The sequence below is a fragment of the Nematolebias whitei genome, chromosome 17 (assembly GCF_014905685.2).
Source record: "Nematolebias whitei isolate Nwh7 chromosome 17, NemWhi1, whole genome shotgun sequence".
Lineage (NCBI taxonomy): Eukaryota > Metazoa > Chordata > Actinopteri > Cyprinodontiformes > Rivulidae > Nematolebias > Nematolebias whitei.
Window position 1 is genome coordinate 38,898,312 of NC_056514.1, and position 12,684 is coordinate 38,910,995.

The 12,684-nt window shown below is 41.8% G+C and overlaps 1 protein-coding gene and 1 long non-coding RNA gene across 2 annotated transcripts in view; both read left to right on the forward strand.

Annotated features, from left to right (window-relative positions):
• The first annotated feature begins 1,895 nt into the window (after nt 1-1,895).
• LOC119424190 lies at nt 1,896-6,164 on the forward strand. Its single transcript, XR_005187492.1, has 3 exons — nt 1,896-2,107; nt 3,405-3,480; nt 5,208-6,164. It is a non-coding gene; the product is annotated as an uncharacterized LOC119424190 (long non-coding RNA).
• Nucleotides 6,165-6,169: 5 nt separating this feature from the next.
• Nucleotides 6,170-12,684, forward strand: part of LOC119423557 (Snf2-related CREBBP activator protein) — a gene marked incomplete in the record, with an annotated part of 29,774 nt that continues 23,259 nt past the window's right edge. The window contains 3 exon segments of the mRNA XM_037690956.1: nt 6,170-8,002; nt 9,999-10,238; nt 12,374-12,559. Of these exon segments, the coding sequence (XP_037546884.1) occupies nt 6,233-8,002; nt 9,999-10,238; nt 12,374-12,559 (2,196 nt within the window).

Here is a 12,684-nt window from a genome sequence, read left to right on the forward strand (position 1 = left end):
CATTAGAGTTGTTGTAGATGTTGTTTAGGCAGGAAGAATCTCTAGTAACGGTCCGTCCCGCAGCGGATCCGAAGAAACTGGCTGCAGATGTCGATCCGTCCACCCAGACCCAGCAGCAGGACCGAATGCGGGGAAGAACTCCTCCCCGAGCGATACTCATTTCTTCCAGCAGCCTGCCGAGCCTCGCGGCACCGCGGACTTAACTTTGGGTGCCGGGGGATGAACTCGGTCCTCCCACTGTCACGAGCCATGTTTCCCACTACCTCCAAGATCTCGGCGGTCAGACACTCGAGCACAGCCTCCAGGTAGACTGTAATGCATCCATGGCACCTCCTTTTCAACTCATTTGCAATTTGGGGCTGTAGTTGAGGTCTTGGAGCTTTTGAACAGCGGCTCTGTAGAAAACCACCTTATGGTCACGCATCATAACAAATGTCCATAGTAAAAAAGGTTTCAGTAAAAAATACTTCCAGCGACACGGCATCTGATGTCAGAGGAAGTAATCGTTGGGAAAAAAGCGATTTACATCCAGAAAAAAAAAGTAAAGCTTTTCAAAAACAAAATTTCTGAATGAATGGAAAAGAGCTACTCCAAGCTTGAGCGGTGCAATTCTGGAACTTAGTGCTAGACTGAATATTTAAGATGATTTTTGCCATTTTAACTCTTTAATTTTTAAATGCAATATTACTGAAATATTAAAACATTTGGCTGAAAGTCTATATAAAATTATGTTTACCTGATATAACTTGGTAATTATGACCTTCCAGAGCCTTGAATATTCTCTCGTTCTAATCCCTTAAGTTTTAAAAAAATGTTTTATAATGTTTTCGTAAATGCATTAAAGCACAGAAGAAACACTGTAGGGCAAAATCTGTTAAACATCAAAACATTTAAGTTACTTGACCACTCCGAGCATTTGTTGGTACAAAACTTGTTTTGGCAAATCATGTCGATTTGTTAAAAAGTAAGTTGAGCAACTAGTAATCAAATAGTGACCTGAATGAACAAAGTATGTGCCAAATTCTTATAGCCTGTTCTAATGTAGAATTTACAAATAATCACAAAACATAAGTAGGGTTTGTTTAAAAAAAAAGCACTTTATTGGGAAATTGTATCAATGGGAGAAAAATCTAAATAATTTATGCTTGGAATTGCATCAATAGTGAACTTACAAAAATGTGTGCCGGACATATAAATGTGGCTGATTTATGTTTAACTTTTTATTTTCATTCAACCTATTCAGGTTAGTTTCATTGAGTCTCATTTCCAAGAGAAACCTGTTTTAGACAAAACTACAGATAAGGTACACAACGATGAACAGCCATAAAATGCATTTAAAATGAAAATTAAATAAATGTAGTGGTATAAAATAAAATATGCTACATTATGAAATTATTTAATTATAGGCTACATTATGAAATTTATATACATTACTATCTATATCATAAATCAACCATGATTTCTGAAGTGTTGATTATAATAAGACTTCAGCAGTAATATTAAAAAAAAAATTACACTTAAAAATTTGCAACACACTTATCTTGTACAATTACCTAAATTGTTTATAAATTACAAAAAGGAATCCAAATGAGAAGCTATATTTTTTTTTTATAATAAAGCATAGCAAATTGCATAAACCTTTTCTAAGTAGAAACGTCACAAGTCTGTATTTTCGCTCCAAGTTGAAATCACGTGATTTTATATTCAGTTAAAAATAATAAATTATAAACTTTTTTTTTATTTGTGGTGTTTTTTTTCCCCTAGAATAAATTATAGGACCTTCTTCGTCAAGTTCGTTATTTCCAAAATTCAAGTCGCGCGCTTTGACGAACTCTCGCGAGATTTCACGGTGTTGTGTACTTTGTCAGCGGCAGTGGTGCGCCACCATTTCGCTGCGTAACGTCTCCTCCCCGCGACCGCTACATTCTGCGCCGAAACCCAGTCTCCCCCGGTCCGGATTTTAACTTCTTCCCACAGACCTAGGTGTACCTCGTTGGGTACCGAGAGACGGTTTGGACCACTGGGATCACGGATTGAGGACGATTTTACGCGGATGACGACTCCTTCAACGAGAATTTAGTAAAAGAAAATCAGTCGAAAATTTCAGGTAGGTGGGAACTTAAGATGGCGGCCTTGAGAGGGAGGGGGGCAAGGAGGAAGTAATGGGGGGACGTGAGGGAGGCTCGAACCTACGACAGGACGCTATCGGACTGCATTAGATTTGTTTTGTCTTTTAAACTATGCGTTTTCACCACAAGACGGAACTGTAAGTTACGAAGAAGTAACGTGAACAAACCCGTGACTAGCGGAGCATATCAAAATTAAAACCCAATTGTTTATTGTCATTCGTCGCTTCAATAGATCCCTTGGTGAGACCTTGTGGACCCCCTTGAATTTCCCATTTAAAAAAAAAAATTGCAGAAATTTTATATAAAACTTTTCAAGAACATTTTGTACATTTATTTTTTTAAGGAAACGGCCGTATGTGTGCGAAAAATAAACATTTTAACTTGGACGTTTTTAGTGATTTCACTCCACGCAGTGACGTCACTGGCAAATCCCCCTCCTTTCTGTAGCGCATGCAGGGAGCGGGTTTTAATGAGACTTTTTACGTTTTTTTTTTTTTTTTTTTATCTCATTGTATGGTAACTTATGAAATGTATGGAATAAACCGACAGATTTAAAGCTGGATCATTACATAAGAGTGGGAGAGGTGGGGCAGGGACGTCTGCGCATGAAACGCACCCTTCTAACTCCGTGCTTTCCCTTTTCGTGCCACACAGCCAGTGTTATTGTAGAGGCTAACGCTAGCCCGCTAACCACCGCTAGCCTAACCGGCAAACGTTGGGCGCTAACTGCCCTTAGCACGAGCTTGTTGCCACACTCGGGACGGGAACGAAAAGTCGATTTTTTTTTTTTTTAACGAGTCACATGATCTGCGCAACTAGTGCGCGCACGTCCCATAAATTTGTGGATTTCCACGTACAGCCTGCCACAATATGAGACGTTAGGGAGACGGTAGATTGATTGGGTCGAGGCCCCGGCGCGCGCTTCCTCAACCGCCGGCTTGTAGCCTGCGAGCGCGTGCTGCATGATTCCCAACAGCTTCCTGTGGGCGACTGCAGCAAATTCAACTTGGAGCTGCTCCACTGAGTGCCTTTTTTTATAATTACTACTGCAGTGTTACACCAACATACCCCAAGCTGTAGCATTACTTAGCCACAGTAGTGTTTGCTTATTTATAAACAGTACATCGCCGTATTCGTCGTTTTTATGCATAAATTGTTCTCCAAAGCTGATGTGACCTTTAGCTGCAAAACCAAAACAATTCTTCAATCCGAGTTCTTGTGACACGTTGGATCACGAACAAAGTTAACATCTGATTTATTTTCCACTTCCCCCAGAATATGTGGAAGGGATCCTAATTCAGCATCCTGGAAGTAGAAAGCACAGAAGACCTGTGTCTCTCGTCACAGACAGGTGAGACGTTGCTTTGCACTTGCATTCCATCAGTTGTGACTAATGGTGCTGCCCTGCAGATGAAGCCTGGTGGTATTTAGTTGGTTAAATTACGAATTAAAGGTCTAGTATTACATCACGCCCCGTCTTTTATATCAGTGTTTTTGGGCTAAAATTGTCTCGCGCTGAGAAGAGGTTTTTGTTTGTGTTGAGGATGACTGAGCTGCTTCCACATCAAAAGTTCCTCAATACCTGGAAAATTGACTGTTGTAGTCACTTTTGTGTATGGCTGTCACGGACATCTTGATTTTTGGTCTACACAAAAAGTTGTACATGTACATCCTATGATTCATTTCTGAGTTTTATTATTTTATTTTAATCCATCAAATAATTTGTGTGATATTTTACTAACAGACGAACATGCATGTGCGTGCAGATAAAAACACGATCCCTAATTTGTTTTAGAGCTGTTTTTCTTTAGCCGTTTTCTCAGGTGCTTTGCCAAGGTCTAAACATTGTTCTCTGGTTGCCCTTTTACTCAGGTCTACAGGCGCAGACACAAGCTGCAACACAGTTTTTGTGTAGACCAATGATTGTAATGAGCTTCGAGTGAAGTTGAGAGACACAGATTCAAGGCGTCACAATTTAGTTAAAAAAGCTCTGACTAAAAAGTGATTGAACTGTTTATTTTGGTGTGTGTACATCTTTGCTACACACCCAGAATCTGCAATCCCTGCACTAATTCCTCCTGTTCTGCGTCCCTTTCTGGTGCAGACATGAGCTTCAAGACCCATCAGACAAATGAGCATTGATTGTTTTGCAAAATGTTCATCCTACATTTCTGATTCTGCTACCGTTGGTCACTAGTTTACTACCATGATGATCTTTGAGCTTCTTTTACTATCCAAAACAATCAAACAGTTTTGGACCACAACGAAACACTTGAAAACCTTTTTTTCTGCACTGATCGTCTGCGACAGCCAAAAATCTGTGCACGGTTTCACACCAACATCTGTCCTGCCTGAGGCATGCGCTCATACCTGTAGATGCTGCTGAGTTTACCGTAATTCATTTTAAAGTTTGCATACAACTCCTGAATCATTATTTTTCAAACTCTAATGCAAGTTTAAAAAGGAACATGTGTACAACAGCTTTTAAAATTTGCATTTTGATCTTTAAAGATACTCATTGCAAAGTCACGAGCACAAAAAATATTGAGAAATAAAATTAAATTGATGGTTTACGTGTTCATAAATTGAACAATCTTATGCAAAATTTGTGACTGAATGCCGACTACTACGTTTGTTTACCCGTGAAAACAAATGCCGTTATCTTTACCCGCTTCTTCCTTTTCATGTCACAGGGGTCACCAGTGCCTCTAATTTAATTTTTTTGTTTACCGACTCTTGACTTGGTTAATTATTCACGCTTCTACATAGCTTTTGACAGATTCAGCTGAGTGCTTTGTGGGTTTTTTTTTTACACCAAGTAATTTTCAAAATAAAGCTGGAAAACTACCAGATTAAACTCCTTCAAACTGCACCATTTGATATAGTTCAAGGTGTCTTTTTTATGTTTGATTTCACTACTTTGCAATGAGAACCGTTAAAACTCGTCTCCTATCTCCTGCAAACGTTTCTTGTCAGCTTATGCTTATTTACATTTTACGGTCAGCTTTCATGTTGTAGCTGTTGAGCAGATAACCAGCTTCATCTGCTTCATTCAGTGCTTGTGTGTGTCCCCCACAGGTGCAGTGTGTAGTCGGAGCAGCACAGAGGAAGGAAGGTCTGGGGAGGAGGCGGAGCGGCAGCGTGCCTCTCCGGCTGTGGATGTGCTGGGTGGCAACCCCCAGGCTGCACAGAATGTGGCTGGGGAATCACCTCGGCTCGCCCCGCAGCCGGTCACAGCTGCCCCCTGCCCAGTCCCTCCAATCACAAACTCGTCCACCGTGCCATTGCCGGACAGCAGCAACTCTGCGCTCCCCAGCATGGAGAACAAACTCCCTGCGACTCTGCCGAGAGGCGACTTCGAGAACGTCATTTCACAAGAGGTTTCTGCTGAGGAGAGCATGGCTGGAGTTGCAGGATCTTTGCCAGCATCCCCCACAGAGGACTGCAGCTCCTCTGCTAAAGTGCAAAGACTTCCAGCTCGTCCTTTTCTCACGTCACAGATTGACGGCACAGTCCAAGAGCTTCACTACGTGTCTCAAACTGTTAAAGAAAAAAGCAACTCAAATAGTCAGGTTAAGCAGATTCAGCCACCTCGACAAAGTGCTGAACCTGTTTGTATTACAAAGGAGACACAATCCATCACATTGGAATATAAAACAGAGACTGGAACAAATGTGGAACTTTGTGGAAAAGGTCCACATGTCCACGCAAGCCAGTGCAGCCATAAACCTCCATCATGCACTGCAGAGTCAGCAAGTCACCAACAGGACTCAAAGTCTGCACTCCCTCCTTTTCCAACTGATAATACGGAGAATAAACAAACTGACCGGTCAAAACCTAAAACTGTCAGAGAAATCTTACACAAAGCCACGGAAATGCACAAGGCAAACTCTTTGGAATCAGTCAAAACCTTTAAGTATGTCGAAACGCCTCATTCTGCTAAAATACTTGAGGCCTCAAAGGCTAGAGAATTGTCTCACGGATCATGCTCTTTTAGAAAAGAAACCTCAGTGTCCACAAGCAGTCCCCTTGAAGCAGACCAAGCGGGTAGCAACACAAAAAGTGAACAAACTGACACCACTGCCTCCTCGTCTGGCTTCAAAATGCTGCCAGAGTTCTCTTCTTCGGAGGGGAGCTCCTCGGACCCCGTTAAGAGGCCTGCTCTGCCGGACCCAGACCTGCTAGTCTCACTGCAGGCAGAACCGTCTCAAACCTCACATCAGGTCCCCTCAACAGAAACGTCACTGATCGCTGAGATTGTGCACTCTGACGATGCTCGAGAAATCGTGGTTGTGAGGGAGGAAGCTCACGTCAGTGGAGGCTGGTCCAACATGCATCTGAATCAGAATTACCTCCTACAGCGAGAAGATGGCAGCGTCTGCAGAGCTGCCATTGTTAATGAGCTGTCCACCGGGGAACCAAAGTTGTACGAAGGAGGTGTCCAGGCGAGCATGGAGCTCGACTCTCAGCCGGTGGAGGTGTACGAGTTCTGTGGTCTGGTGGAGGAGGTTGCTGAGGAAACTGTGTGTGTCGGCAGCAGCATGCAGATACCTCACTCTCCGGGATACGAGGTGAACCTATTCAATGCATTACTGGAAAATGCAGACGAAGACTTCGAACCATCTATTCACGCAGTTAACGAAAACAACACCATTATAATTTCCCAGCAGTCCTTGCCTTCATCTAGTGACATGTCCATAGAAAACACAGGAGTGGCTGCTGTTGGACACCGTTTAGTTTTAAACTCTAACCAAGCTGTTGAAGTGGCACACGCTGGAGAGGTGTGTTTAGTTCAAGTAGCTGCTGTCACATCGGACTCCTTCACTGTTGAACAGACGGACACCACTACACAAACTGGGACGCACTGTTCACAAGTCAGTGCAGCACAGTCAGACGTAACAGAGGTGAGTGGTTCAGTTCAAACAATTTCTCCAAAACAGGAAGCAGAAGTAACAGCTGGCTCGTTATCCCTGTTATCTCCACTGGTCGCTGATCAGGACACTGGGACGCAGTCATGCTCTGCTGTTTCTGTGCACATTTCTTGTTTGGAAAATCAGACCCCAGGCTTCACTGTTGTAAGTGCCATCAAGCCCGAGGTTTGTTCTAATGACGGAACCAAAGTTTCTCCTCCTTCGGCTCCATCACAGAATGCTGCTGCGGCCACAGGAAGCAGACCAGAAGCACTCTGTGCTACTTTTTCCCCCAATCTTATAAATCCAAACCTGCTGCTGCTAAAACCAGGAGAAACTCCTCTCCTAAAACATCCTTCCTCCCTTTTGGCAAAAGTGTCCAAGAAGCAGAATGTGGACAGCCAGTTGGCCAATGCCCACAGCTCTTTGTCTGAGGAGTGCCTTCCACGAACCGTCTCAGCAGCAGACTCTCTATCTGCAGCTCTTAGCAGCCAGAAAGATCAGTGCTCTGTCAGTAAAACGCTGACTTCCATAGACGTTCAGCAGCCTGCTTCGAGTGGCTTCACCTCGCTCCAGTTTGAGCAGACTGCATCAGTCACCCCAACAGCTTCAACAAGCAACTCCGAGGCCTTAACCTTTATCAGAATGCCAACAGATGAAAAAGACCCTGATCCTCAAAATCTTGAAACACCTCCTGAAGCCACCTCACCTGCTGCTCCTCACACCTTTCACAGGCTCCCAGCATCGGGAAACAAGGAAGAGGAGACGCCGCCTCCTTCCAATGTAAACGATAACAGTTACCCCGACGATGCTGAAGACGAGAGCGACGACATGGATCAGGATGAGATGATGGGAGAAAGTGAGGTCCAGGACTCAATGTCAGGGCAGGTTAGCAGTCCTGAGGAAGAAAGTGACGACGAGCCCGACCCTGACAAAAACGACACTCCCAGCTCTTCACACAAGGTAGTTCCAGTGGGAATGACGATGTCAGTTTGGTTTTTAAAAATAACATCGTTGACCGACAAGTTCTTTTAACAAGTTGGTGAAAAATGAACAGGGAAGCCTGTCAATGTAAATAAAATCACACACAAAAAGCAACAAATACAATAAAAAGACTAAAACGAGAAAACAGTGGAACATAAAAGTCAAATTTAAAAACCAGTTTTTAAGTAGTGAGTTTTCATGCAGGATTTAAAACGCTAAGGATTCTGCAGTTTGAATATCAAGAGTCGAGTTGTTCCAGAGTCACGGAGCTGCGCCTGTGAAAGGCCTCAAATAAATAACCTTTTAACCTCACAACAAAACCCAAAACAGTTTGTCTTTCAGTGCTAAAGTAAGACAGTCGTTAAAAAGCATCAAATAATAAAATAATCCTGGTGAAAATGTTAATTTTGAAAATGAGATATTTTGTATTTATCTGGTATTGAACGTTACTTTACCTAAAGATGATTTGACTTTTCTCTGCATCAATTTACACAGCAGTAATTTGTATTTTAGATTAATTTAATCTAACGGGTTCCCGAGTGCGACAATTGTGTGCCTTAAAAAAATATTGTGTAACTTTATTTTCTCAGTTGGCATTTTTGTGCGCCCAACATTTCTTTCCCCTTAAATCTTGTTTTTAGCTCAAACTGCTTTGTATTGATGGATTGATTCATGTAAAAACAATAAACATAAATAAAAATAGTCCAACTGAATCTATTTTACTTAATAAATTACAAACCTGTAATTTTTTTTATCCAGTTTCCTGTGAGCCTTACACAAAGTCTTTCTACAATTATAAATTAAAAAAAACAACACATTTTAATGCAGAACTTTGACCTCCCTCTGTCCTATAATTATGTTTATATATATATATATATATATATATATCACTGATTAATTTGTGAATAGTAATGAAATGAAAATTTATTTTTTCTATATTTTATTAATATATTGCTGTTTATGGGGCTCGGATTTGTGTCAAACTTTTAAAGACTCAGAACCTTTTGTCCACAATGTTCAAAATTCTCTATTTTCTCAAAAACATTTAATGTACTAACGGCAAACATTTTAGTTTAATTGGAAATAAAAATATGGGGGAATTTTAGCAAAAATAAATATTGCAGAATATGGCAAATATACTTTCTGTAGGTGACAACATAAAAACAAATCTAAATATTGACACAACCTATAGTTAAAAGAAACACAACTTTTAAATAGTTTATAAAACTATATGACTAAAAATCTGGGAAGTTCTGTTATAAAATCTTTTGTTTTTCTTCTAATTTATGTTTGAGCTTCAGTTAAAATACTAACAAATGTTTAGCTTCACCATCATCGTACTCCTGTTGCAGTGATTTTATACGACTAATTTATCTGGGTATTGTGACAAATGAGGATTTTTTTAAATTATATTTTCACGTGTATTTAGATGCCCTTAAATGTTGTGCTGGTGCACCTAGCTAAAAAGGCTAGGCACGGGTGTAAAGTTTGTCTAAAAACAAAGCAATGTTGCAATCGGGCATGTTTCTGCTGTCGTCTTTTTCCAACTCATGTATTTAGTTTTTTTCTTCTGTAGTGATTTATTTCGTTTAAGTTGTCCGCATGCTAAGCCATGTGTGTTTTCCAGCGTGGGCAGAGCAGGACAGACAGACAGGCACTGTTCCTTAAGGTAAGCGGCAGTAATCAGACACCCAGAAGAGCTCACCGTTACAGAGCATTAATGGGCACATCTTACACCAGCACTGGACAGTTTTACAAGTTTATTTGTTGTTTTTGCCTTTAGCCGCGTTTATTATTGCATGACGTCAACAGCCTAACGGAAAATTACTTTGTAGTGTTTAATTCTGAACAATTCTCACGTTTATTTAATTTTTTTTGCATTTTACCCCCTGCTCTAACATTATTCACACACGAAACATTGTGCTTCTTGTTTTTGTCACTTAAAATGTCGTCGTCTTTCTGTCTCCCCTCCCAGGTGCGCCAGTGGATCTCGGATCGAGTCGCCATCAATTCCTCTCCGGCCTCACCTTCCACCTCTTCCTCCTTTGGCTCCTCATCCACCTCTGACTGGGCAACACGTAGACGGGAGAAAGTCTCGCCTACCAGAGGTTCACACAGCAAGTTTGTTTCTCCTTCCTCTTCCCCACCGGACCAGGCCACATCTCACCGGTCTCGTGGAGAACGTCACACAGACATGGCAAAACTGGCGAAACATGTACGTGTGCCTTAAGATGTAATGAAAATGTGTTTATATTTAAATATGACCAATGTTCATGTTGAGACATTTTGGTGCTTTTATGGACACTTGTTGGACCGTGCTTGATCTCCGTTTATTATGTGCTTTTTTAGTTTCCAAGTTTAAACTACTAAAAGTAATTTCACATTCCAATTTGTTTTCTTACGTCTGCTACCTTGCTGCTTTTCTTTTAAAGTACGAAACGTAACATTTACTAGACTGTCCGTTTTTTTTTATACCTCTCTCCTTATGTTCCCCTTTTCTTATCTAAGCAACAAGGGCAGCGCATCTTAACAGCTGCAGCCCCCTGTACACTTCTGTCCATCTTTAGGATGGCTGTACGGAAAGTACAAATTCTGATTCTGTAATTAATTAATACAGATGGAGATACATTTGTCGGCATCCTTCCCAAAAATCTAAGAAAACACAACTGATGTGACTGGAGCCAAAAAGCCTCCAGTTTTAGCCACTTTGCTATTGAGAAGTGCGACTCCACTCGGCTCTTGTCTTATCGGTTCTTCTCAGGTGGAGGTGATTTGCCACTGTGACCCGTTTTCCCACTCTGTGGGTGGGATCATAACTGGTCGGTGCTGGAGCCACTCCACCCGTTGTGGCCCTTAATTGCCCTATTATCGGACTTAAATTTCGTTAGCTTGTCCCGACACTGCTCATAAGTCCGGGTGTAGCCATGCTGCGCCATCATCTTCGACATCTCTCTCTAAATGCATTCATTTCTTGCCGTGCCGTCCGTCAACATGATGAGGAAGTGGAGGTTCAGATGTATGTAGTTTGCAGTTTTCCTGGGTGGGTCATCCAGTGACGTAGCTCTGCTGGCCAATCAACGGTTGCTGTCTACTTGCGTCAAATTTGCCCCCGTGGAGCAGTTCGCTTGAAACCATGAACAAGGTGGTCTCATAAACTGGGCTGAGTGGTGATGGTACTGGCCCTTAACTGATGTGGTGTGGTGCAGAGCTGATGAGCGCTGAGACGGTGGCAAAGTGCCATTTATTTCATTAGTCCCAGAAACTGGTTTTTGTCAACATGCATTTTGGGGAATTCCTGTTTGGATTTTTTCTGTCAATAGTGGATCCTCCTACCAGTAGTTCTTTATCCATGGAGTCCATCACGATTCAAAATGCAAGCAGTGCGATCAGAAGGGGACATATCTTGACCTTTGATCATTGTTTTTTCTACCACACTTTTGGCCCTTTTTTCAATCAACCTTTATTTATACAGGTAAATCCCATTGAGCCTCGAGGACTCATTTACAAGAGAGACCTGATTTCAACAAAGAAAGATGACAACAATGGACAACAGCAACAACAATAAACATTTTCATTGTGGCCCAGGTTCTTAGTCTTTGCAATGGGTGGTCCCAGAGACCGGGGGCTCCATTGCAGGTTGACTAGTGCTGCTAATTTCACATCAGCAGACTGCAGGCAATTAATTGTTTCACTGGCCCGGTTGTACGCAACTTAAAATGACTGTAAACAAGCTAACATTAGCTAGCATTAGCCCACCGCCTTACATCGTCAAAAATAGGCAGTGGTTTTAAAAGTTTGAATGCTCAAAACTCACCTACACAACTTCCTGGTCACTTGGTCACAAACGTTAAGAATTCAGTGAGACTGCAGCTGAAAGTTTGTCTGTTTTCTCACCATTTTCTTGTGATTTTGAGTTACGAACTTGTCTCAAACAGTCATAGTGAGATGTTACCCAAAGAGTAATTTCACAGGGTTCCCAAAAACCCTGAAAATCAGGGGAAACCTGAAAAATTATTTTCACATTTTTCACACAGGGAAAACTCGTGGAATTTGAACACAGCTTCTGCTTCTGCAGTGTCCATAGTACATGTATCCTTACTGGCTGGCTTTGTTGGCTCTTTAGTATCAGATGTTAAACAGTTTAATTAATTATTAGGAATGATTCCTGTAGGCTACAGTAATTCCTTTGCTCTCCACCTAAGACGTTAAGTTCTGAATGTTTTGTGTGACTGAATTTCAGGGTTTACTCAGAGAAAAATCAAGGAAAACTCAGGGAATTTTGTATTCATGAAATGTTGGGAACCCTGTTTTCATAGACCTGGTTGACTGACTGGTTCATGCGTCCTGTAGGAAGCGGAGATTGAGCATCGAACCCATTCTCTAAAGCGGGAAGGTTTCTGGTCAATGAAGCGTCTCACCCGTCTGACGGAGCCGCCACGGCCCAAAGTTCACTGGGATTACCTGTGCGAGGAAATGCAGTGGCTCTCTGCTGACTTCGCTCAAGAAAGACGGTGGAAAAGAGGCGTGGCAAGAAAGGTAGTGTTTATTACAGAGCTCTGATTTGTCGAGTTGTAATCCAGAAGAATAGACACCGTATCACTGCTGTATCTCTGATGGCGTACACTGCAAATGTTAGATTCATTTTCTGTTCATGTACTATC